At 52.1% G+C, this 25,301-nt stretch overlaps 1 protein-coding gene across 5 annotated transcripts in view; it reads left to right on the top strand.

The window, feature by feature from the left end:
- The window catches only part of Anks1a (ankyrin repeat and sterile alpha motif domain containing 1A), a 157,830-nt gene that overhangs the window by 86,861 nt on the left and 45,668 nt on the right, over positions 1-25,301 (top strand). For all 5 annotated transcript variants that reach the window (XM_023720767.1, XM_023720773.1, XM_023720752.1 and 2 more), the window contains 2 exons: positions 3,304-3,424; positions 17,389-17,978. In XM_023720767.1, the coding sequence (XP_023576535.1) occupies positions 3,304-3,424; positions 17,389-17,978 (711 nt within the window). The remainder of the gene's footprint in view (positions 1-3,303; positions 3,425-17,388; positions 17,979-25,301) is intronic.

Raw genomic sequence — 25,301 nt, 5'->3', positions numbered from 1 at the left:
GTACACCAGGGTCTGAATGGATAGCTCATCTGCCAGCGTGGGCTATTTATTTTAATGCTGCAGTCTTTCTTCCCTCTTCCTTTTGTCTTTCATTATTTTATTCTGTCTTGGAGATTAAACTCCAGGTCCTTGCACTGAGTTACACCCTTGGCCCTTTTGAATTTTTATTTTTTTGAGATAGGATCTGAGTCTCTAAACTGCCCAGAATAGGCGGAAACTTGCTGTCCTCCTGCCTCAGCCTCCCAGGGCGCTCAGGCTATTGGGGGTACACTGCCACACCTGCACCATCTTTCTTTCTTACACTTACAAAGCTTTAAAACCCTAAACTACTTGTCTCAGTAGACACTGACATCAGACTTGAGGGTTTGTATTGGGCCCGCATCTGTGCCCACTCCTGTTGCTGAGGTTTGCCATTCTGAGATGCCCTGCCGCCTCCTTTACAGGAAGCTGGAGCACTCCTGGCTCCAGGAGACCTTATCAGTTATGACCTGATTCTGAAACTGGCTTAGAAATTGCACACGCACACGCACACGCACACATGCTCGCTGCTGAGATGCTGTTGCCCTGCAGGAGAGGCTGCAGCTGCTTGGGGACGGACTGTAATCTTCTCTGTGCTCGAACGTGTGAGGCTTGCTGGGTCGCAGCTGCCGTGTTCTCTTCCCAGAAGCCACCCACGCCCCAACTGGACATTCCGTTGGCCACAGTTTGTGGTGCCTGCTCGTAGCTATGGTCTGTAGTGTTACTGTTCACATAGCAGAAAATATTTTTTTTAGCTTTGATTTATTGCCAGCCCTAGAGGAAAGAGAAGAAAGATTAAGAAGTAATTTCGTAAAGAGCAGAATCTTTTCGGTTGAGAACCAGATACTGACTTATTCACTGTGACATAAGCCGCTTGAGAGGAAGCTGGATGGCTTGACGAAGAGCAGTTGATTGCTTTACTGTGGGATTTTAATCCCAGAGCTTGTAGGGGCCAATACCAAGAAGACAGGAACACCCGCTGTTGTCTGCGGAGGAGCAGGGCTTCTCATTAGACAGCTGAAAGAGGGAATGCTTTCCAGACTGGATGGGGAGTAAAATGAAGGCCAGAGAAAAGGAGGTCAATGTGGTCCAGAGTAGGGAAACTGAAGTTTATGGCCATGGCTCTGCTGTGAGCTGTTAGCGTGACCCTCACAAGTCCCCGGGCCTCACTGGGACCAGATCCATCCACTGCAAACGAAAGACCTGGGACCAGGTGCACCTGTCATGGCTGGCACTTAGGATCCCTCCCAGCTTGGATGGTGGGTGGTTTTCCAGATTCCAGCCATCCTGCACAGAAACCAGGCATGAAGCAGATCTGGTGGAAGTCCTTGATCCTGCCCAGTGCCTCTTGGGGAGGTGGTCACAGGCCAGGCCTGCCTAGGCTCTGCACGAGCTTTGGCCATGTGGCAACTCCAAGGAGCTGGGTTTCTAGCTCTGCCCGAGTGATGGGCTGGGTGTAGGAACCTGCAGAACATGCATTATTTTCTGTAAAGCCTGAGTATTAAGTTGGCACAGTGTGAGCTGATTAGCAGGTCCTCTTTGTTCCCTTAATTGCGTTCTTGGGAAGAGGCGAACAATAAGTTACACAGGCCAAGGGCTGTGCTGTAAGGGAACGCCTCCTGGCTTCCAGGTGGAGGTAGGTGGAGGTTCCTGCTGTGCTCTGCAAAATTTGGGAAGGAGACATTGTTCTGTCCTGTGAGCGACGGCCTTGTTAACAGGGAGGAGCTGCAGCGTCTCACTTAGTCAACGGCTAGCAGAGCCCCTGTCATCTCATTAGGCCATGATGCAGCAAGCTGTACCTCCAGTTCCAAAAAAATAAATACAAACTGGTGACAGCAGCGCATGTGGGGTGTGTCTGTGTAGGAGCATGTGCAGAGGGATCACACTTCCTAGGGTTCGCTATCTTTTAGGTTCAGTGAGGACTCCCCCGCCCTACTTTGTTCATAGTCCATGCCCCAGCCACACTGCTTGGGGAGGGAGTTTGTGCTTGGCCCACTGTCCTAAGAGCCAGTGTATGAGGGAAGACTCCGCTGAAGGGACTTTGGTGCTTTGGGATGGGGGAGCAGGGGCATTATCTAAAGCTGGGCTCTCATGCTGTCTCCCAGAGTGGCTATAGCACCAGCATGATTTTTCTGGCTTGGATCAAGGGGAAAGTTGGCCCGTGTGGTGGTATGGACAGCTGTGGCCCCCACACGTGCAGTGGCCAGAACCTCACAGCTGCAGGTTCAGGAGCACATTTGTCCAGCTCTTTCCCAAAGGACACTTGGCCTCCTGACTCAGGCTGATACAGAGACACCGTCACCCCCGCACCATCTCCAGAAATCTAGGCTTCCAGCCACTTGGCTCTTCAGAGCAGAGATGGGGGAGTTGTTTTAAATTGTACCCCCGTACATGTGGCAGGAAGTCACTTTAGGGAAATTCTTTTCTGCAGCCCGAGTACCTGTGAAGAAAGCCTCTCGGGCTGAGTCTCTTGTTTCGAGTAAATGTCAAGGGTTCAGGCATACTGAGAAGTTATCTTGGTTTCCCCTTGTGAAGATGAGGATTACAGCCTCTGGATAATGTATATGTATGAGGGGGAATAAATGAGAAAAATACAGCAGGGTACAGAGTGGCCGGAAGCTACTTAGGAAATGCTGTCCACGGAAGAGAGTATAGAACACTGAGGTGGAGAGGCAAGGGAAGGACGGAGCTTGCCCTTTACTCACCCCTTTTTGAAGGATAAAATGAGGAAGGAGAACATTCCAATCAAAGACCATTGAAATTTGTGGCCCAGGCGTCGTCTTGGTCTTTTTTTTATTGTTATGATGGACTACCTGAGACTGGGTACTTTATAAAGAAAAGAGGATTGTTTAGCTCACAGTTTTGAAGACACAGAGCCCAAGCCCCATCCATTCAGCTGCTGGTGGAGCCTCCTGGCCACATCGTGGCGCAGCAGGTATGTCACATAATGTGCACACCCATGAGAGCAGCAGCCTGCTCTGGATCTAGTCCAGTGCCAGGGGAGCTGGGTGCCCACTCCTGGGTGGATCGGGTCAGGCGTGGAGCCAGCCTGGCCACCTCTTACAGGTTGCCCACTGGTGCGGGAAGCGAGAGCCCAGCAGTCTTGGGAGGGCAAGTCCTAGCAGGTGCAGAACCAGGAAGCAGTGGTGATTTCCATGTGACACGTGAATTCTTCACCTCTCCTTGGTGGCCTTCAGGTGCAGAGGCGGAGGCCATTGCATGTGTGCAGTAGCTCCTGTCTAGGTAGCCACGTGCACAGCAGCACTGAGTGTTTCTCTCTCTCAGGTCCTGGCCATGCGACCCAGGGCTCAGGGGAGCACAGGCAGGGAAGAGGACGAACACCCTTATGAGCTGCTCTTAACAGCGGAGACGAAGAAGCTGGTGTCGGTGGATGTAAAAGCGAAAGGTACAAATGCCACACCCCCTCGCATCCCCCAAAATGAAAGGTACAAATGCCACATACCCCTTGTACCCCAGGACAGAAACAGCCCCACCAGGGTTTTACAGCTTTTACATCCTGGAGCAGGGGAGGGCAAGGTGGCTGGGATGGGGGGCACCTGGGTCAGGTGGTCTGCGTGTGACTGTGTCCTGCTTTCATTTTCCATTCTCAACTCTGTGCCTGGCGTGAGAGTGGCTGTCCCATGTGCAGCAGGAGGTTGGGTCAGCCTGGGTCGCAGCATGGGTGAAGAGACCACCACCCCGCCCCTGGGATGGATTGAGAGTCTCCTGTCCTGAGCCCCCCAGTGTGATGCCGTGTAGAAGCAAGCCCAACAGGCCCGCTGCAGTCAGGCAGACAGCACAGACTCTGCTTGTGAGCCCTGACCTCAGAGCAAGCCAGCCTAGGGCGGGGCTGTGATTGGCAGCCACCGTAACTGGAGTGCTCTGTCCCTCTGTCCCCTTGGCCTACTTACATTGCTTCTGCAAGGGTGAGAGCCGCAAGACCTGACAGATGCCAGCCCGTTGGTGTCAGTGTCATCCTGGGTCTCCCCGGGCTGGACCAGAGGGCGGTGTGTTTCACACTGCAGTTGGGAAGGAGCCTGCAGCTTTTTCCAGCGCCTGTCACCTACAGGCACTAGACCTTACATAGGGTAGTACCGGAACCTTTATGTCAGAAGAGCATCCTCGGTTCTTAAAGAGTGGGCCAGGCAGTTTCCTTTGCAGTGTCCTTTGTTAGACCTGGCAGAGGGTCTCGGGTGGTGGACAGGATATGCAGGTTTCGGTGGCATTCTGGACCTGAGTTTTCTGGTCCTTGAGAAAAGGTCGTTTCTGGTGTATAGAAACATTGTGGCATTTTCATAGTGTTTCCTTTTGCTTTGGGCTTTATGGTTTCCATTTTTTTAGCTTTGAAAAATAAAAGTCATCCTTTTTTTCTATAGTTTTGTCAGATAGGGCTATGTAACTGCCACAACAGTCAAAATGTAGAGGAGTTTGATCTCACCAAGAAGTGTCCCCTGTGCTGCTATGGTCTCCTTTGTCCCTGGCAGCCACTGCTTATGTTTGTCCCAGGATCTGCCCTTTCCTGAGTTATACAAGTGGACCCATTCAGGGTGTACCTTCTGGCCTAGCATAGAACATTTGAGGCTCCCTTGTGTTGTCTCACAGAGCAGCAAGGTGTCCCTTTTCACTGCTCCCTTACAGTCTGTTGTTCTGTAACTGTTGTGTTACGTAAAGAGGCTTATCTGTTCCCCGCCTGTGAGACATTCGGGTCACTTACAGTTTTTAGACAGTTACAAATAAAACTACTATAAACATTTGCAAAAAGCTGTCTGTGTGAGTGTAAGTTCTCATTTCACTTGTATATAGGAGTAGGCTTGCTGAGACCTAGGAAATACCTTTCACTGGAGAAAGAGGCTGCCAGGCCCTTTTCCATGGAAGAGTGGTTGTACCGTTGTGCGTTGGCGTCAGTAGTGCACAAGAGTTCCAGCTGTCCGTAGCCTCCCTAGTACTTCTAATACTGTTATTTCTTCAAAAGCTTCAGCCATTCTGATTGGTATGTAGTGATGTCTTCTTGTGCATTTGATTTGCATTTGTCTAATTGAGCACGTTTATATAATTATTTACTATTAATGAACTGTTTAGATCTTTTGCTTGCTTTTAAAAATGGCTTGTTTCCTTCCCTATTGATTTGTGAGTTCTTAATGTATTTTAGATAGTTCTTTATCAGAGTGTTTCTCTCCCCATCTGTGACTTTGTCTTTACAGTGTCTTCCTCTTTTTTTGGTGGTACTAGGAATTGAACCCAGGGCCTTGCTAAGTCGCTAAGGTACCCAGCTAGGCTCCAGCTTTGAGCCTTCTGGGGTCACAGGTGTGCCCCACAGTCCAGACTTCTGCAGTGTTTTTTGAACAGAGATTTGTGCTTTTCGTGTATCTTGTTTTTAATGATTAAAATGACAAATATTTTCATGTTCTTCTGGAAATTTCCTGCCTGTAGGTTCCACACTTTATAATCCATGTTGAGTTGGTTTTTGCATGTAGGTATCCCGTGGTTTCAGCGCTGTTGGTGCAAATGACTGCCTGCTCTCCTTTCTCTGTTTTGTTTTTTGTTTTTTGTTTTTTTAATATTTATTTATTTTGTGTCTGTGTGTGGCCAGCTCAGCCCACCAGGGGGCGGGGCTGGCTGGCATGTGGTGCTGGGGGATTGAACCGAGGTCCCTGTGCTTTGCTAAGCTTGTTCTAAGTAGGTGCTTTAGACCATTGAGCCATCTCACCAGCTCCTCCTTTCTCTGTTGCATTGATAGATTTTTAACTCAGACCATTAGAGCAGAATAGACCATTGATGCCCTTACTGGGTGTGTAAAACAAAACCCTTACAGACCCAGCACCAGATTCCATGTAATGTACTGTTAGAAGATAGTTCTTCATGGGCGGAGATCCTTCAGTATCAGGGAGGAAAGAGATGTGGATTCTTTTGAAGGCTTCTTCTTGAACCACTGCACAAAACTCTCTCAGTTATTGGAAGGAAGAAGAGAGAGAGTTGGACCTGGTCAGGAGCAGGCCCGTGCCCCTGGCTGCCACAGTCCCTGTAGGATTTCTGGTCGCGTCAGAAGGGGGCTGTGAGGGAGGATGGAGGCCTCACAGCTGCTGCTGCTCTGCTTCAGCTTGCCCTGGCCATGTGTACTGAGCTCGCTGTGTGTGTGTGTGTGTGTGTGTGTGTGTGTGTGTGTGTGTGTGTGTTTGGGGTGGGGGGAATTGAACTGAAGCGAGTCAGGCGCGCCTGCCTCCAGGCAAGCTGGATCACTCCAGGATCTTTCAGACAAAGGGGCTGAGACATTAAGTGTGAACACCGGCTGGCCAGTTCCTCAGGAGCCCAGCCTGTCCTGTGTGCCAAACCACAGCAGCTGGCTGGAGAGAGCGCCTGCTGCACTAGTAGGAAGGAGGCGATCAGCAGACCACATTTTGCCTTGTTCATATGAAATCCTTTTTGTGTTTCCATTCATGTCGTTATCCTACACTGCTTTTATGAATTAATGCATCAGCTTTCCACAGGCAGTGTTACTGAGAGGACCAGAGCTTTCTCCCCCTCAGTATATTCAAGAAGCCGCAATGTGGCCAGGTGTGGTCATGCGCACGAGGAATCTTAGCACTCTTGGAGGCTGATGCAGGAGGATTGAAAGTTTGAGTCTAGTTTGGGCAGCTTAGCAATTTAATGAGTCTTGTCTCAAGAGTAAAAGAGCTGGAATCGTAGCTTATGACCCTGAGTTTACTCCCTTTACCAAAGAAGAAGAAAAAATAAGATTAAGGGGAAAAAAAAAAAACTACCTTACTATGTTAGGCATTTGCCTCATCACTGAGACAACAGCTCAACCCCACAGCTCGAGGAGGAGAGGGCTCAACTCAGCTCCTGGCCGGCTGGCTCTGAGGCAGAGCGCACAGTCGACAGTGGCTCAGGACAGGGCTTCCTCACAGCATCTGTGTGGGAAGGAAAGAGAAGAGCTGAGGAGAGAGACTTGCCCCTGAGACCCCTCCTCACAGCAGGTCAGCTGCAAGCCCCCTAATCCAGTCACCAGCCCTCACCCCCGCCCCGGAAAGCTTCGCCTGTAGGTGTAGGAGGCTTTGTGGGAACGCCTAGACACAAACCATAACACTTTCTTATTAGCTGCTAAATTCCTGGAACTCATGTTTTCATTCGTGAGTTGATGAATGTTTAATCTGTCTCCACCATTTCTGTTATAAATTAGGTTGCTGTGGATATTCTGCACACACGCACACGCGCGCGCGCACACACACACACACTTTTTTTTTTTGGTCTGAGACAATGTTATTATGCAGTTCAGGCTGGCCTTGAACTCATTTTGTAGCCCAGGCTGGCCTTGAACTCACAGCAATCCTTCTGCCTCAGCCTCCTGAGTGCTGGGATTACAGGTGTGTACCACCACACCAGGCTGTACATATATTCTGGGGGGGGGGGGCAGTACCAGGGATTGAACTTAGGACCCTGCGCTTGCTAGGCAAGCATTTATTCTACTGAGCTATCTCCCTGGCCCTGTACATATATTCTTATACATTACAAGTGTATTTATTTTTCTCCTTTTTTTCTTTGCACATGTGTATGTACACGTGTACCGGAGGTTGACATCAAGGCCTTGCACATGCTAGGCAGGTGCTCTACCACTAAACTACATCCCCAGCCCTATTACTTTTAATGTTTATTTTTGAGACAGTCTTGCTAAGTTGCTTCAGCCGGCCTTGAACTTGTGATCCTCCCGCCTCAGCCTCCCTGAGCTGGGATTTATAGGCCTGGATCTCTGCATTCAGCAGGTTTTCTGTAGGAAAAAGTTGATGGAGAGCAGAATTGACAGTCTCGGTGCACCTCGTGTGCCAGCTGGTGGCCCTGGCCTGCCCGAGTGGCTTGCGCTTCAGATGCGTGCACTACCATGCCCAGATCTCAGCCTTTTAAAAAAAAGTTGTCTTTGGTTACAGGGTTTCCAAAGTTACCCTCAAATTTGCATTCCTCCTGCTTTGGCCATGAGGAGCTGGGACTAGAGGCATGTGCCACCTTGCCCCACCTCCAGATGGCTTTGTGATGGTCTCGTCCAAGGAGGTATTCCTCTGCAGTTTGTTTCAAATATAGAAAAGTCTTCTGAAATCACCAGCCATCGCCAGCGTCCTACAAAGCAGTATTTCCGGTTCTGTGCAGCTTGGTCATTCTCTCTTTAGTATTTGACTGCGCACCAGACATTCTGGACAGATCACCACTCAGACAGTAGACAGCTTTCCAGCTTTGATAGCAAGTGGGAAGGAGCCAGAGGCCTGTGAGCTGTGCTTTTCTCCAAGGCGCCTTCTTGATCCTCCACGAATAGTGCTTGGTTCCTGGGAAGTGTCATCGGCTGGGCGGCAGCGAGCGCCCGTTGGCCACAGGCACGCATACGCCCTGGCATGGTGCAGCTGCACTCTGAGGTCCTCAGCTGCAGCGAGCTTGAGGTTCCCCAGAGCCCTCATTTCTATCCCGCTGGAAGGGTTGGACATGAGTCTGAAGACAGCTTACCTTTCCCTAGAGGAGGAGCCATCGCTGTGCCCTCTCCCTCCATCGCTCTCCACTCCATGGTACTGCTCCTTCCTGACCTTTGAGGAGTCCCAGAGCAGCAGTCCTTGCTCTGCCGCTTGCTCAGACGTGCTTCCACCTGCTGGTCAGCTTCGTGAGATTTCACTAAGAGGAGAAGCGGGTACCTGTGTCCCGTGCTCCATCGCTGTGTGCAAGGGTGCAGGTGAGCTCTGCGGCAGATGCTAGGGAGTGCGTTGTGCACTGTTCTCACAGGCAGAAAGGCGTCTGAGAGTTTATCAGTTAAGCCTTACAGTCACGTGCCTCTTCCCGATCTTCTTGCTGAGGATGTTCCTGCTAGAAGCCTGGCTATATAAATGTCCTCCTCTTGCCAGCTTGTCTTTCTGAGTTGGAATAATTCACTTTTTTTTGCCATTATGGAAAAATCCAAAGCCTTGATATACATCTATATCCCCCCAAAAAGAAAATACACATATATGTTATATATATAACATATATCTATATATATTATATATAGATATATATTATATAATATACATTATATACATGTATTTTGGGGGGGATATCTACCTATATCTGTCTATCGATAGATAGATAGATAGATATAGATATCCCCCCAAAAGAAAATACATGATAGATAGATATAGTACATACACACACCTGAGAGCTAGGTAAAATAATCAAAAGCAGGCAGGGTATGTTAAATAATGCAGAAGTAGTTTTGGTGTTCAAAAGAGGGTAAATTATGTCAGCAGAAGAGATCAGAGACTTTGTGATGAAGAAAGTAGCGTTTAAGCTGAGTCCTAAACTGGGATTTTAACTTGAGGGGCAGAAGTCAGGAGGAAGCAGAGAGCAGTCCAGACGGGAGAGTGGTGTCAGTGCGGTAGGATGAGAGGAGACAGCAGTTAGGAGGGTGGTTGGTGACCACCTGGGCCAGAGTCCAGGGGACTTGTCACAGTGTAGCGGGCCCTGGGTGTCTCTCTTTACTCCAAAGACAGTGCTGTGCTGTTGAAGCTTTTCGACTGGGGTAACAGGGTAATAAGAGTCACACTTTGAGAATTAGAGACTGGAGTCGTAGAAGACTGGGAGAGACTGGGGGCAGCAGTACCCCAAAGCCAAGAGACTTCAGGACGTCTCTGGAAAGCAGTTAGAGCTCAGCCTCATGGGCATTAGGAAGTCACAGGAAGAGAGGTGGAGACAGGAGAGGTGGAGGAGATGGAGGAGGTAGTGCTGGCAGGACTGGCCGAGTGGGGTGGAAGCGTGGGAGGAGCGTATGAAGGGTGGTCTTGTGGTTTCAAGCCTGCTTACTTGAGAAAATACTGTGTAACCCGCAGAAATCAGGAATTGAGGAAGGCATGTTTGAGGGAAGATATTAACTCCAATTTTAAATAGGTTAACTTGAGATATTTTGGGTACCAGCACATCTGAATAAAAACACCCAATAAACACTTGGAAATATGGGTCTGATGCTCAAGAGAAATTGTCAGATTAGAATGCAGATTCAGGTTAGAGACACAAGAGGAAAGAAACACAAGAAACAGAGTAGGAGATTGCACGATCATGGAAGCTAAGGCTGAGTGTGACCGAAAATCCCAAATCACTGCAGTTTAAGCATGACAAATCCAGAAATAAGGCAGCTTATGATCATCAAAGATCCAGTCTCCTGTCATCTTTCGGTTCAAACCATTAGCGCAGGAAGGGGCCACTGGGGAGACAGGGTTGCGTGCCATTCTTACCTGTCACTGCCTGCCAGAACCAGAAGGAGGGAATCGTGAGATGGAAACTTAGTCTTTATTCCAGGTGGGAGGAAGACTTTCTGAAAACGCCACTATTGAAAAAGAAGCACTGACTCAGTACTGGGGGCACCCTTCGCAGTGTCCAGTGGCAGAGAAAGCTGAAAGGGTGAAGCTGAGCAGAGGCTCAGGCAGGAGAGGCCGAGGGCGAGTCCTAGATGGGGAGACATTCTCTGAGGGAGGTGCAGGGAGACAGAGTTGTCCCCCGATCCGACCTGGTGTTGAGAAGGGTTACGGAAACTTCTGGATGTGCAAGATCTGGCTGTGACACTTACCACGCCATTGATCATCTGAGTCTTAGGAAACCCATTTGCTTTTCTCCAGGAATACAGGAGCTCTGAGTACAGATGACGGTCTGTAGAGAGCAGGAGCAGTGAGGAATTGCCCTAAAGATGCAGGTTCAGGAAAGGAACAGAAGGCTCCTGAGCCCCGATGAAGGGAGACCGCCTGATGGTCAGCTTGTGCTTGAACAAGCACAAGGGAGCTGCTCACCACCTTCAGCGTTGTTTTCTACGTGGGGAGATTGTGGGTTCTCGCCTCTCGCCTCACAGCTGCTGCGAACAATACGAGCAGTTGCTGAGCACGGTGTCTGGCACACGGTGGCCAGTACTCCATATGTGGCGGCTGCTGGAAGCCAGCGGAGACGGATGCATTTACAGAAGACTCAGTCAGTTGTTGCCCAAGTATTTAACAGGGCTCAACATTCTAGCAACTGCGGAGGAGCAAGCACCTGGCTGTGAATACCCAGTGTTGGAACTGGCCAAAGATCAAGAGGCACAGACAGCAAGCGTGCTGTTGAATTAGGCAATGTGAGGTAGCATGGCTGCTTGGAACCTGAGCTGGCCTCAGCTCGATGGCTGGAGAATATGGAAGCTGGGGGTGGGAGAGGGCTGACCAGAGGCGGGGACCAGCTCTCAGGAGGTGAGATGCGGGTAATGAGGCCGGCAGAGCCGAGTCAGCACAGCCGGGCCTTCCTTCCCAGCGAAGGGCTGCACCAGTGGGCACCGAGGCAGGTAGACAGTTCAGCCTCAGCGTTCCCTACCACACCATGACGTGTCACTCGGAACCCAACCTGCTGCTGGCCCCTTCCTGGGCTTGTGCTTCATTCGCTTGGTTTGGAGGGCTGCTGAGAGAAGCCCATCTCCTTTGCAGAGTCAGGAGAAAAGAACCAGCCTCTATGTGCGATGCTACCAGGAAGAGCCATTTGGAGACGGGTGTCAGCGAACACCGATGCTATTGATAGCAGCTGTGTTTACCAAGCGCTCCCTCTGGTTGGCTCATGCCAGTTGATTTATGCTGATTCTATCCTTGCGTATCTCCAGACAGATCTTGGGGTAGGGGCTATTTTTGTCCCTGTGTAGTAGATGAGGAAATGCAGGCTTAGTGTTAGATCTGAGACTGGATGGAGCCCTGGTCTGACTGAATCCAAAGCCTAGATTTTTAACCATGAGACTGAAACTTTTCATCAGAAGCCCTCCAGCTCATCATGATGGGTTTTTTTTTTTTTAAAAATGGGGAGATTTTGCAATTTTGCTATATAGTCAGGCTGGCCTTGAACCCACTTTGTAGCACAGGCTGTCCTCAAACTTGCAGCAATCCTCCTGCCTCAGCCTCCTGAATGCTGGGATTACAGGTGTGCATCTCTGGTTTTAAGAGACTCAGGAAAATTCACAGGCTTGGAACTACAACTCAGGTTTGTCAGATCCTGGCCCAGCCCTTGTTTTATTTCTCAGATTGCTGTGGGTCAGGTGTTCTATCTGTCGAACCGGATAGAGGTCATCCACAATCTGCTTTCCCTCGTCTGTGCTCCCTGCTGGGGGAGCATGGTGATCGTGGAAATGGCCACGTGCCTGCGTGCCTGTGCACCGCAGGGTTTCTGTGCTCGCCAGCCAGGGTGGTACACACCGTAGTCTCACCACCCTGGGCTGGGACAGGAGGATGCAGCAGTGAGCGTGAGACCAGCTGGGCTGCGCAGTGAGTTCAGCGTCAGTTTGCACTGTATAGCGAGACTGTGTCTCTGGAAACAGCAAAAAAAAGCGGACAAGCCTGGGAGCCGGGGCTGAGGCCACCTGGAGCAAGGAATCTGCTCCTGGGGGCTGCGTAGTGCGGCCCTCACCTGCATGGGTCGAGGTGACTGCAACGTGCAGATGTTATATTGTTGTTCAAAAGCTCGTGAGAGTCCTTTGGACCTGAGAGCCCTGTGACTGTGCCGTAATTAACGTGTGGCGCAGCGGAGCCCTTGCTTCATGGCTCCCAGCGTGGAAGGAAAGGGAGCACCCAGAAGAATAAAGGTGTGGCTGATGGCACTAAAAAAGAGCCTTGCTGGCCCTGTGCAGGAGAGCAGTGTGGAAAGAGTGGCCTGGTGGCTTTGGCCAGCTTCTCCCAGAGGGCAGACCCCTGGGAGGACTGAGGGTGGCCCCGTCACAGCTGTGACCTGTGTTCTTTGCCTTTGTTGTTAACAGTTTTTGTTTTTTGTTTTTGAGATGGCTGCAGTCCAGGTTGACCTTGAACTCAGCACGTAGCCCAGGCCAGGCTGAAAACCTGCCATCCTCCTCCATCAGCCTCCCAAGTGCTCAGATTACAAGCATGCACCACCAGCTCATCTGTGTCTCTCCCTATTCTGTCTGCTTTTCTCTAAGCTAGCAAAAGCCGCATCTCCTCTATTGCCAATCTCAGGGCCTACATTTCTTGGGCAGCCTCCTTGTACACTCTGACACTTGGCCTTTCTGTTCGCCTTGCCTTTGGGTTCTCTATCTCTCTGTCTCTGTGTTTGTCTGTGTGTGTGTGTGTGTGTGTGTGTGTGTGTGTGTGTGTCTGTCTGTCTGTCTGTCTGTCTGTCTGTCTGTCTTCCTATACTGGGATTTGAGCCCAGGGCTTTCATACTGAGCCACATCTCCAGCCCTTCTGAGACAGGGTCTTACTAAGTCTAACCTACCGAGGCTGTGTTCAGATTTGCAGTATTCCTGCATCAGCCTCCCAGAGTGCTGGAGTTACAGCCATACACCACCATGCCCAGCTTGATGGATACTTTTCTTGAAGCATCCGTTGCTTTTTGGCTTCTAATTATTTCTGAATGTGCCAACCTCTCCCAACAGCTGGTGGCCCACTGAGGAAGGCTTGGTGTCCCCAAGGCAGACAGCCGGTACGTGCTCCCCGATGGGCTTCGGAGGACCTGTGTCAGAGCTGCTCTCCAGGCCTCTTTCATATTATCTTCTGGCCCTTCCTTCTGCAGTCAGGAGTTGTAAGGATGATAAAGGCAGTGGATCTTGTAAACAGCCTTGTGCCTCCAGGCCACTTGATGCCCCTTGCCTTTGCTGACCCACGCAACAGACCTGTGTGACTGGAGAAGTCGTTGGTCCCATCTGTGAACACAGAGAGTCATGACGGGTCCTGCAGGCAGCTAGCAGCAGTTGTTAACATCCACTGAGAGCTGGCCTTACCCAGCATGGTTCTGAATGCTTTGCAAGTATAATTTAATTCTCACAATTATTCTATGAAATAAGTGCTATTAAGATTCTAACATGACAGGTGAGAAGAACAAAGCACAGGTGTGGAGAGTAATTTGCTTAAGATGTCTCTCCGTCCTGCATTCAATTGTTTGTGCCCTTCCCCAGACACCTTGTGTCATCCCAGCTTCGCAGAAGAAACCAACTAGCAAGCAGTTCTGCCCCCACCCTGCGGTGCGCTGAGAAACCTAGCTTAACCTTTAATACAGTTTCGTAGGGAATGAGCACCAGTCTGTTGAGGTCCTGAGGTTCTCAGGCCTCCGTGAGCCTCTCAGATGCTAAGGTCTCCCTGCTCGGGAGCCCCCGGGACAGTCGTGTTAGGAGCCCGTTCAGGACTGCTTGCAACCTGCAACATGTGGGGCTCATGCTTTTTCAGTTTCCATTTCTTCTCTGCCTACGTCCTTCCTGCCATAGGCTGTTAGCCCTGGCATCTGCCCCCTTTCATTGATGACTGGCAGGAATGGTGGCTGTGTGACAAGACCTCATTGTTGGCGCCCACAGCAGCAGGCGGAACATTCTCTGTGGCCTGGGCTGCAGGGCCACCAGGCAGGCTCCCACTCGGCTCTGGTGTTTTCCTTCTGTTGTTGGGCCTTCCCCGCCCTGACTCCAGCTCCACGTTATTGAATAAGAAGCTGGAAGCTGATGGAAAGGGGAAACACTTGGTCCTGTTACCAGTGTCCTCTCCTTATGCACATGCATGTCAGAGGGACAAGGAACCCCCAGGGTCAGGGTCTGTAGACACTTGGGCCCTGGAGTATAGTCCCAGAGGTGAAGCCAGATGCCTGTGATCCCAGCATGCTAGGAGGCTGAGGCAGGAAGATCACAAGTTCAAGGCCAGCAATACCCTTACTCAGTATTAAAAAATAAAAAAGGCTGGGGATGTAGTTCAGTGCAAAGGCCCTGAGTTCAATCCCTAGTACCAAAACCAGGAAACAAAACAAAAAGACACCATATTTTTTGCAATGGTGGCAGTTTACAGCCTGGTGGACTCTGCCCTTGACTAGTCCATGGAAGAGCTACTGCCTGCCAGGTGGTCCGTCAGTCACGTGACCTGCTCTGTGGTCCCCGTATGCAGTGTGAGTGGGCAGCTTTATTCTGGCTACCAGCTGCTGCGTGTTTGTTTGTGGTAGTGGGGACTAAACCAGGGGTCTTGGGCTAAACGGCATCCCTTGCAGCATTACCATCTTCCTCCTCATCCGCCTCCACTTCCTCCTCCTCCTCCTCCTCCTCTTCCTCCTCCTCCTCCTCCTCTTCCTCCTCCTCCTCCTCCTCCTCCTCCTCCTCCTCCTCCTCCTCCTCCTCTTCCCCCTGCTGGGATAGCACATCTGTAAGCTGTGGGGCGCTGTGCCCACCCTGCCATTTGTTAGATGGGGTGTATGTAGCTGCAGAGCCCTGGCTTGTGGGCATCAGCTGCCAGGAACAGGCGCTTGGCGTCTCCCTCCTGGAGAGGATCCGTGGTGCTCGCTGCTGTACCTGCTCACAGCCTGACCTTGGGATGTGCGATTTATGGGTTGGGGATGTGAGAGTTCCAGAACGGTCAGAGGTGGAGGAGGAGGCGGCGGCAGAGTTCACATGCTTGGCTCCTGTGGCTTAGCAATCAAAATCAGACTGGAGCTCCCAGCCCCACCCTCTGCAGAACGGGGTGGGGGGTGAGCAGCAGGGACCCTGATCACTGCAGAGCAGGGTGGGTGGCACATGGGAGGAGCCCAGCTCTAGAGGACCTGGTGACCAGGTGGCCCCTGCCACTCATCCTGTGCCCTTGTGCCTGAGGGAGCTGCTGGAAAGGGCCCAGGCTGTGGGGTGAGAATGGAGACTGGGCCGTGCAGGCAGCAGCAGGAGAGGCACCAGGCAGGGCCCTGCACCACGACAGGGACAAGTTTGCCACTGCCATATGGCAGTGACTGGGAGTTTTAGCACTGTCATAGCATTGAGCAGAGTTGAAGGCATGCACAGTCCAACCCACTGTTTTAGGTATGTAAGCCCAAAAGGGTACAGGCACAAGCCAAGGAGATAGCTCAGTGGTGCAGTGCCTGCCAGGGGAGCTTGAAGTCCTGAGTTCGAGTCCTGGTGCACCCCCCCCCCCCGCCCCTGGCATCAGTGCAGTACAGCTGGGACCAGAGCCAAGCCTCTGGCTCAGACTCCTGGCTCAGACTCTTCTTCCCCACTGCCTTGGACAAACCTCTAGGTTTGGGGGGCCTTAGATTCTTTATCTGTAAAAATATTTGAGCTCAGCCAGACATAGTGGCGCACACTTCTAATCCTAGCACTAGAGAAGCTGAAGCAAGAGTGTCCTGGGAGTTCAAGGCCAGCCTGGGCTATACAAGGGGTTACAGGCCAGCTTGCACTACAAAGCAAGACCCTGTCTAAAAAGTAAAAAAACAAAAACAAGAAAAATTAAAAATATATACATGCTCGTACTTGAAGATTTTCCTCTGATCTCACGAGTGGCTTGGGCACTGCAAGCAGGTAGGGCCCAGGGTGGTGGGTGTGCAGACACAAGTGGTGGAGGAAGGAGGCCGGGTGGTAGCTTTGGAACGGACCTAGTGCAGGCCAGAGTGGTGCCTGTCCGGGTGGTGTGGGGGAAGCTCCAGGGTGTCCCATGCTGTGCTGATGCCAGACCCTGGTTCCTTCAGTTATTTGTGCTGCTTTGGGGCAGAGGTTTTGGTTGTACAGTAGTAGCTGGCCACGCCAGATTTCTAGGATGTTAGTGAAGTCTCCAGGGACTGCACGTGTCTCCTGGCAGTGACAAACTAGACCATTTCTTTTTCAGCAGATCAGCTAAGGTTAAACTTAAACAAATATGAGCAGCTGGGAGGCTTTGGCAGGAGTGAAATGTGCAGTCTTTAAAAAAAAAAAGGGAGGGAGAAGAAAAAGAAAAGTCTGTGTTCCCGAGGCAGGAAGGATGAGGCGTGGAGCTCCGAGCGGCCCCTCGGAAGGAAGGAAGGAAGGAAGGAAGCAGTTAGTTCCCTGTGCTTGTACTTGGCACTTAGAGTTCAGGAATTCCAGAAGTTGAGGTTGGGGATTGTGGCCTCCATTTTTTTCTCTGTCGCCTGCTTGCCAGAGGAAGGGCGGGCAGTGCTCTAAATAACACTTTGGCCTTTATGGAAATGCATCAGATGTTCCAGCAGCCAGGCACGCCTGCCCTTGCTTGCTCGGGGGACCCGTGCCGGCTCCTGGCCAGCGCTCTGTCCCTCTGTCTTACTCCAGGTTCCCGCACCCTGTCCTCCTCGGGTCCTTCCTGCAGGACATAGTTAGCCCTGCTCTGGCCTTAGATAGCAAGGGCTGCTCTTCAGTGTTAGCCGAGCCCTTCATGGCAAGGAGGACTGCCAGACAGTGTTAATCAGACCAGTGCTTGGAATTTCATAAATGCTCTGACTTGGGTACAAACAGCACTCAGAACAGTGTGAAACTGTTTTCTTCCTCCCCTTCCCTCTCCCTGTCCCTTCCCCAGCCTAGCCAGCTTCTTTCTCTTCCTGTCTTTGAATTCTTCTGCTCTGTCGTATGCTCACTGCAGTGGAACTTTGTTGATTTTTTCCACGTTTAATTTTTTATTTCTCTCTGTCCACTCCAAGACCACAGGCAAAGCAGCGGCAGCCGGAGCCAGGACTCCACAGAGGGGCAGGACGGGCAGGTCCCGGAGCAGTTCTCGGGGCTCCTCCACGGCTCCTCCCCGGTGTGCGAGGTGGGGCAGGACCCTTTCCAGCTGCTGCCTGCTTCGGGCCAGAACCATCCCGACGGGTCCCCGCAGCAGGACGCCTGCCACGAAGCCAGCATGCAGCTGGAGGAGGCGGGTGTGCACACCCCCGGAGGCTCCCAGCCCGGCAGCCTGGACCAGAGCAAGAGAACAGGCTACCCAGCAGGCTTGCCCTCTGCCAGCAGCCGAGCGTACCCCGAAACTTTGACTCACACTGCGCCCCCGCACCCTGCTGGTGCTGAGGAAGAAGGAGAGCGGAGCGGGGCCAGAAGCCGAGCCCCTCCCACCAGCAGACCCAAAGCGGAGCTCAAACTTAGCCGCAGTTTGTCCAAGTCTGACTCTGATCTTCTGACCTGCTCACCCACGGAGGACACCACGATGGGGAGCCGGAGTGAGTCTCTGTCCAACTGTAGTCTCGGGAAGAAGAGGCTGGAGAAGTCGCCGTCCTTTGCCTCAGAGTGGGATGAGGTAAGACTGTGTGACGTCACTGACAGGGACTGGCGAGGCTGGCCACAGCCCCCCAGGGCACCCCATTCCTGCAACAGGATCTGGGGGTTGTGTTGGTTCCTCTCAGTAGGACCGCATATTTGAGCCATTGGGGAGGGAGGGAACCCCCAGGTAGCTGAGGGCAGATCTACAGCTGATTAAGCAGATGGGGAGGCCCAGCTGAGCAGGGCTAAGGAGGGCCAGTTCCTAGAAATTACAAGCTGCTTGAAGCTGTTAGGAGCCTGTCTGCTCCCGGAGCAGGGGGACATGCACAGCCCGGAGATGTGGGGAAGGCCGGGCATATTCCCTGTGTGTCCTTCGGGAGGAAGAAGGAAGGCCCAGGAGTAGCCAGGAGCTGAGGGTAGGGACACAGAGGACGGCTTGGGGAGACGCTGCTGGAAGGGGCCCAAGGGGGCTTTTCTATTCCAGCACCTCTGTGATTATCCTTGCTGTGTCCCTTAGAAGACCAAATGCCTCCCCACAGTCGCGCCTGCCTATCCCACATTCCCAGGCTGCTGCGGCAGGGGGCTGGGGCCCTTGAGAAGGATTGGCAGCCTCCCTGTTGATAGAGTAGCTGGAAATGCATGGCAGCCTACTTCCCAGCAGCCTGTGGCATTCTGACTGTGCAGAAGAGTACACTTCGGAGAGGGACAAACACCTGGAGTGTTAACCTGCCACCCCTGCCTGCTCCTGGCCAGGCACGCAGTCTGTCTCCCAGGAGCAGTCTCAGAGATGGATTTAGCTTTCCGCAAGGAGGGGCACGTACAGCTGCTGCGTCCACTTGAGCATTCTGTAGCCCACAGCCCTACCCAGCCCTACATGGGCTGCAGCTGTGAGGCTCCGTGTTCCCAAGGGGAACAGGGCAGGCGGGGACAGCGCCTCAGGCTGCTGTCTCTGGATAGGGTGAGGCCTGAGACCCTGCTTAGCCAGAGATGGGAAAACCAAGTCTCAGCAAATCCATGCTAGACCCCTGGCTGCTAATGAAGAATCTCAGAGTGAGGGGGCTGTTGGGGCCTCCTAGGGAGACTACACATGAGTATGTGTTTGTTGGAATGCATTTTTCAAAACAGTTTTACTGATTTACAGTTAAATGCAGAATAAAGCAGTTTAAGCAGTTTAAGAGGAGAATAGAAGCTGGTATGGTGGTGCATGCCTGTGATCCCAACTAGGAGGGATGCAGAGGCAGCAGGGTCTCAAGTTCAAGACCAGCCTAGGCCATGTAGTGAGATCCTATCTCAAATAAAAGGGGTCTGGGGTGTAGCTCAGTGGTAGAGAGCCTCCTGGCATGCCCTGGATTCAGTCCAGCACCCCAGCAAGGTGCAGGATGGAGATGAGCACCTCACGCTCTGAGGGGGAAGAGGGGGAGTGGAAGGTGGGAGTGGAGAAGGAGTGCAAAGGGGCCTTGAGGAGGCAGCAGAGCTGGACACAGGGCTGGAAACGGGATTGCTCTTGTGGTTTAAACCAGATGGAAACTCCTAGAACAAGGAGAGCATGGTGCAGTGACACAAACATGGTATGGTGAGGGCTGGGCAGGCATGGTGCCCATGGCTCCTGTGGAGGGCTGGGTATGGGGCAGCCAGAGAGGGGGCCTCAAACAGATGGGCCAGTCACTCTGATCTGCCGTCCCAGAAGCGTCTCAGTCCTTGGTGTGGGAAGGCAGCTTCCCATCCTGGTGCGGTGCCTTCCCTGAGTGTGTCGTGCTGAGGGCCGGCTGTGCTGAGTGAGCCTTCACAAGAGGTCCTGCTGCGGGCCAGCAGTCTGACTGGTTGGGTTCCTGTTTCTTCCTGGAGAAGAGATGGAGGCACTGAGGCAAAGCCCACCTAACCACGGTGGGCCTTGTGGCCTCATAAGCCAGCTTTCTTTTTGTGGTGTTTTTTGTTTTGGGTTTTTTTTTTTTTTTTTTTTTTTCCCCAGTACTGGTATTGAACACAAAGCTGCTCTACCAGTACATCCCTATCTCCATCTGGCGTCAGAAACATCAGCAGGACCTTTGTGTAACCTTCAGCTTTTTTTACAGTACTGGTGATTGAACCTGGGGTCTGGAGAGTGCTGGGCACGTGTGAGACACAGCTTTTGTGAGACTTTCTCTCTAAAGAGGAACTTCACTCGTGTCTCCTCCAGGGACTATCCCTCAGTTCAGTTTTGGCAGCCTTTCCTAGAACAGACCTTGGATAATGGCCACACCCCAGCCTGGCCCTGACTGGTGCCTGAAGGCTACCTTGCTATATCCTGTGCTTGCTGATTTTTCCTCTCTAACCTTCAGTTCCCAGGAGGTGGGGAAAGCTGTGCCCAAGGAGCCAGCTCAGCTCCTCACTGCAAGGCCTGGAGAGGGAGAGGAAGGCTGCTGTGGTGGCCGTGGTGGTAGCCAGTGCAGTCACGGTGAGTGTGGCAGGTGCTTGGAGCAGGCAGGGCCGGATCCCACATTCAGACAGGCTCCTTATTTGTGAGGCAGGCAGTCAGGTCTGTCTAGGAGTGTTTACAAGAGAAGCATAAGGACCTAGCACAGTCACTGGGATACATAAGGTGTGTGCTAAATGGCAGGGATGCTGCTCTCCCTGTGCTTGGAGCTGTAGGGCTGGGACCAAGGCACACAGGGGCTTCTGACCTAAGGAGAGGAGAACTTGGTTTTTGTTTTTGTTTTGAGAAGGAGTCCCACTACGTAGCATAGGCTGGCCGTGTACTTGCTCTGATCCTCTTGCCTCCACCTCCCAAGTGCTGGGATCACAGGGGTGCACCACCACACCCAGCTTAGAGAACGAGAGCTCTTTGTAGTGGCCTGGGTTTTGCAGGTGGCTGAGTATCTGGGAATGCCTGTCCGGTTTTCCTGCATGGCTCTGCCCTACCCAAAATGGAAGAGCCTGCCCAGCCGGGAAAGTCAGGCAGGCCACCCCAGTCGGTCTCAGAAATTAATGAGCCTGAGGGTGGAGAGAAATCCGCAGCCCTCTCTACTGGTTTATTGGTTTATTTTCCAAGCGCCCGCTTCTGCACAACGGGAAGCTGGTTGGTTGGTTGGGGCAGTGGTCGCTGGTTGAGTGCCTAGCGCCCGACTTTGAGAGGCCCTGCTCTGATGGTTAAGGGAGTCCTCCGTGAATGCCCTGGGCCCGGTGACCTCAGAAATCTGCTCTGAGTAGTAAAGTAGACCTCAGCAGATTCATGTTTTCTATTGCTTTGGTAACAAAGAAGCAATAGAGTTTGCCTTAAAAGCGCTCAGCCCAGGAGCCTGCCTATAAGTTCTAGTGGGGTTTCCTGGTTCTCCTCCGGCTGGCTTGGGGCAGTTTGTGTTCTCTTGATCCCTGGTGCACCGAAGTTACACTGAGAAGCTCATAAGTGACCCTTTGCACATAGATGGGGGTGGAGAAGTCACCTGCACCCCTGTGCATCACACTTTGAACTTGTATCTGACACATACCCAAGTTTGACGTCTTCTCCGTGTTTACTAATGTGTATTTGCTTTGCTGAGCTAACCAGTGCATCCTGTGGCTATCTTAACCTTGGGAGCACCGGTAAGACCTGGGTTCAGGACTCCTTCGCTCCCGCTGTGGCTTACCTGTCTCTGGCCACAGGTGCTGGCCTGGCTCCTCCCCCTGCCTCCAGGCCTGCTCCGGCCCTGCTCTGCCTGCCTGCAGCCTGCATGGCGCGAGTGCTGGAGCCTCATGTCTGTCCGCTGCAAGCTGCCTCTCCTGGGAGGGTCTCCCCACAGCTGTACCCCCTCCCCCTCCGATTCCACCAGACAGTAGGAGACATGCATCCCGTCCAGGAACTTCTCCTTCAGCTTTGGGAAAGAAGGACCTGCTCCCCTGCCCCCAAACTGGCAGTACAGTCAGCATTTCAGCTGCGTGCTGTCATCAGAGTCTCCTTAGATATCTGTTACAGTTTGTGTCTCACTGTCCCCCAGAGCCTCATGCAGTTGTGGGGCGGCTTCTGGAGTTGGTGATTAATGATGGTTGGAGGCTGGGATTGTGCATGAGTGCTTTGGCATTATGGGTGTGAGCGCTACACCTGCCCTGTGGTGGACAGCCTGAATGCAGTATAAGGGAAGGAGAGAGGCTTGCTATCCGCAGCTCCTCCTGCCTTTTTGCTCTTGCTGTTTTTCTGTTTTCGCCACTATGAATGGCTGCCCTCTGCCATGTGCCACTGTGCCTTGGAGCTAGCCAAGTAGGGACAGAAACCTCCACAAACTGTCAGCTAAGTAGACTTTTCCTGTTTTATTTTGGGTGTCAGGTACTTTGTCCCAGCAAGGAGAGGAAAGTAACTGAGACAACATATTTTCCTCTCATCTGCTGTACACCTAGATGCACCCACAGTTACACACACACACACACACACACACACACACACAGGGCACCAGCAATGAACATCAAAATGGAAGACTCTGGTGCCCCAGTGTCCCCTCCCCCCGTAAGTGCAGGACTGGCCCAGGAAGCACTGCGTACCCACACTGCAGATACCTGAGTCCCCCCAGCATTTGTCATGACCCACGTGCCCTCTGTGCACCTTAGACCATCTCTAGATGCCCTCTGCTGCCTAATACAACAGGAGTGTTACAGGTGTTGTTGTCTTCATGTATAGTTTAGCTAATAATGACCAAAAGTCAGTTACAACAAATACATACAAATCTAAAGGCATGACTTTTTTTCCAAAATTCTTCAGTTGGCAGTTGGTTGAACCTACAGGTGCAGAATGCTCAGATATGGAGGGCTGACTGTAAGAAGAACAAAAATTACTCTGCTCAGGCTGTGGCTTGAAAGTACGAAGTCCAGGGGGTCAGCCAGGGCTCTCACACTCCTGCCTTTCAGTGGGCTCGGAGTTGGTGAAAGGGAAACCACAGAGGCCGCCTGTCTACTTAGCGTACGTACGCATTTGAGTCATTTAAAACTTGGCTGAAGGCTTAAGTGATAAATTTATGTTTTGTAATCAGCTTTCATAAATATAAAACTAGTGGGAGATGGGGGAAGAGCAGGGACATGCTTTGTTCACATTTTGTGCAAGCTGAAGATGATTTCTGGGGAACGTCCCTGTTGGGGACATTCCTGGCTTCATCTGAAGCAGTAGCCAAGGGGACCCTCAACCCTTGCATCCTTGTTGAGGGGTGAAGCGGCCCAGTCCCACCACTCCTCCCCTCACTTCCTAGCACTGTCCCTTGGCCACATGACGTCACCAAGGGTGATGGTGATTGGTTCAACTCCACAGAGGCTTCAGAACTGGGGATTGAACTCAGGCCCTTCTGCTTGCCAGGGAAGTGCTTATTCCACTGCGCCATCTCCCCGGCCCTTCCACAGAGGCTTCTGGTTTAACCCTTGTGGGCCGGGTGTATAAGCAGGAGACGAGATGTGGCTGGAGGTCTGGGTTTGCACTAGTCATAGAACTTCCTCTGCACAATCTGGCACATTCTGTCGCGCACATTCTGCAGCGGGGCATTGTTCCTTCTGTGTAAACAAGAAGGCTGTGTAGTCCTGTCCCAGGCCAGCTGCTTCCCCCACCAGGAATGTGACACTCCCACCTCTGGGACAGATTGCAGCCCCAGTGGAATTGGGGGCTTTTGTACTACGTGAAACCCCCTCTAAAGCCCCACTTGTTTAAGCAGAGCTGTGAGGCTAAGATATTTTGCTCACATTTTAGAAACAGTCTTTTTAGGCAGCTCTGTTTTGACCTCTGCTGGTAGATGTGTAGGCCAGTGGGTGTGAATCAAGTAGGCTTGGTGGCACCAGATACACAATCCTCTCCCACCACCCTCCTGCTCTCCCCAGGCCTGGTGCTGACCCAGTGCCACTGTCAGGGGATGGTGGACATTTCTACCTCCCTGCTGTGTGCACCTTGTTTCCCCTCAGTTTTGCACTCATCTTTTTCTCCCTGTCCTATGCTCCTGCCTCCTCCCCTCTCCATCCCCCTCCTCTGCCCCTCCCCCCTTCTTCCCCCTCTCCTCACTCTCTCTCCCCCCCATCCTTCCCCTCCAGTATGTGTTTGCCGCACATAGTGTCCTCCCTGCACAGACCTGTGTGTGCACGTGACAGTCTGCCTCTCACGTCCCCTCCCTCCCTCGATGGGCTCACGTGTGTGCTCTGGCTTTCTTCCTCCCGTTTCTTCCAATTTTCCATTCTCATTCCCTGCTGGCCTTCCCGGCAGGCCTCTTACTGCCCTTCCCCATGGCCCTCTGCTCTGACCTTCCTTGTGTTTCCTCTGCACTGACGGCAGGTCCACCCTTCAGAGGCATTTCTGTCACCCGCCCTTCGCACGTGCCCATCTCCTACACAGCTGCAGCAGGGCGGATTTCCTCTGTCCCTCATTTTTGTTAATACCAGTCCAAAAGCTGGGATGACAGCGAAGGTAGACGAATGGGTGAGAAGACTCTGATCTTTACTCCAGGGCATGTAAGGGCTGAGAATCACGGAAGCACACGCTTCCTGGCACCTCTTTATGTACTTTGATCCTGGTTTTATATCTTTCCTTTCTGTCTTTCTAGTAAATAGCACCTGCAGGATCAAGACAGAATGACTTGGTATAATCAGGGAGTTATAGTTTGTCATGTTCTGAGCAGTTGCATCTGAAAGCAAATAGAGGCATTTTGACCAAATCAGCCAGGCTATAAAATTGCAGTGCTGTGTTTGCTTGTGCTGCGGTAACTCCGTTCTTCCAGCTAAGCTGTTGAGAGCCTGCTCTGACCCAGTCCCGGTCCTGAGTGCTGCGGATCCAACAGTGCCCCCAGCAAACGCAGGTGCTCATTCCTGGTGGAGCTGGGTTCTGGAAAGGGGAAAAGAGAGAGCACAAGAGCGCGGGATCGTAATCAGCTTAGCAGCAAAGTGGAGCTGAGGTGGTGAGCGGGCGGGAGGAGAGCCAGGCAGGAAGGGGAAGGAAGTGTGAGCAGGGCCATGTGGCCACTTTCTCTCTCTCTCTCTCTCTCTCTCTCTTTTTTTTTTTTTCTTTTTTTTGGCGGAACCGGGGATTGAATTTAGGCCCTTGCGCTTGCCAGGCAAGTGCTTATTCTACTGAGCCATCTCCCTGGCCCCACTTTCTCTGTATATCTGAGGTAGATTTTTTTTTAAGTCCCAGGGATTGAATTTAGGGCATCGGCACTGAACTAGATCCTGGGTCCTTCTTTGAGACAGAGTTTGCACAGGCTAGTGGGCAGGTAATGACCTTCCTGCCTCAACCCCCCAGTGCTGCGGTTATAGGTGAGCGCAGAAGCTTTGCAGTTCGTCCTGCGCCTGCTGCCCCCATCATGTGGCTCTAACCTTCTGTAGCTTCTCCCTTTCGCGTAAGTCACCATGGCCCCCTTTCCTCATTTTGGATATTTTCTTTTTTTTTTTT

The sequence above is a fragment of the Octodon degus genome, unplaced genomic scaffold, assembly GCF_000260255.1.
Source record: "Octodon degus isolate 3935 unplaced genomic scaffold, OctDeg1.0 scaffold00005, whole genome shotgun sequence".
In the NCBI taxonomy this organism is placed as follows: domain Eukaryota; kingdom Metazoa; phylum Chordata; class Mammalia; order Rodentia; family Octodontidae; genus Octodon; species Octodon degus.
This window is presented reverse-complemented; position numbering and strand designations above follow the sequence as displayed.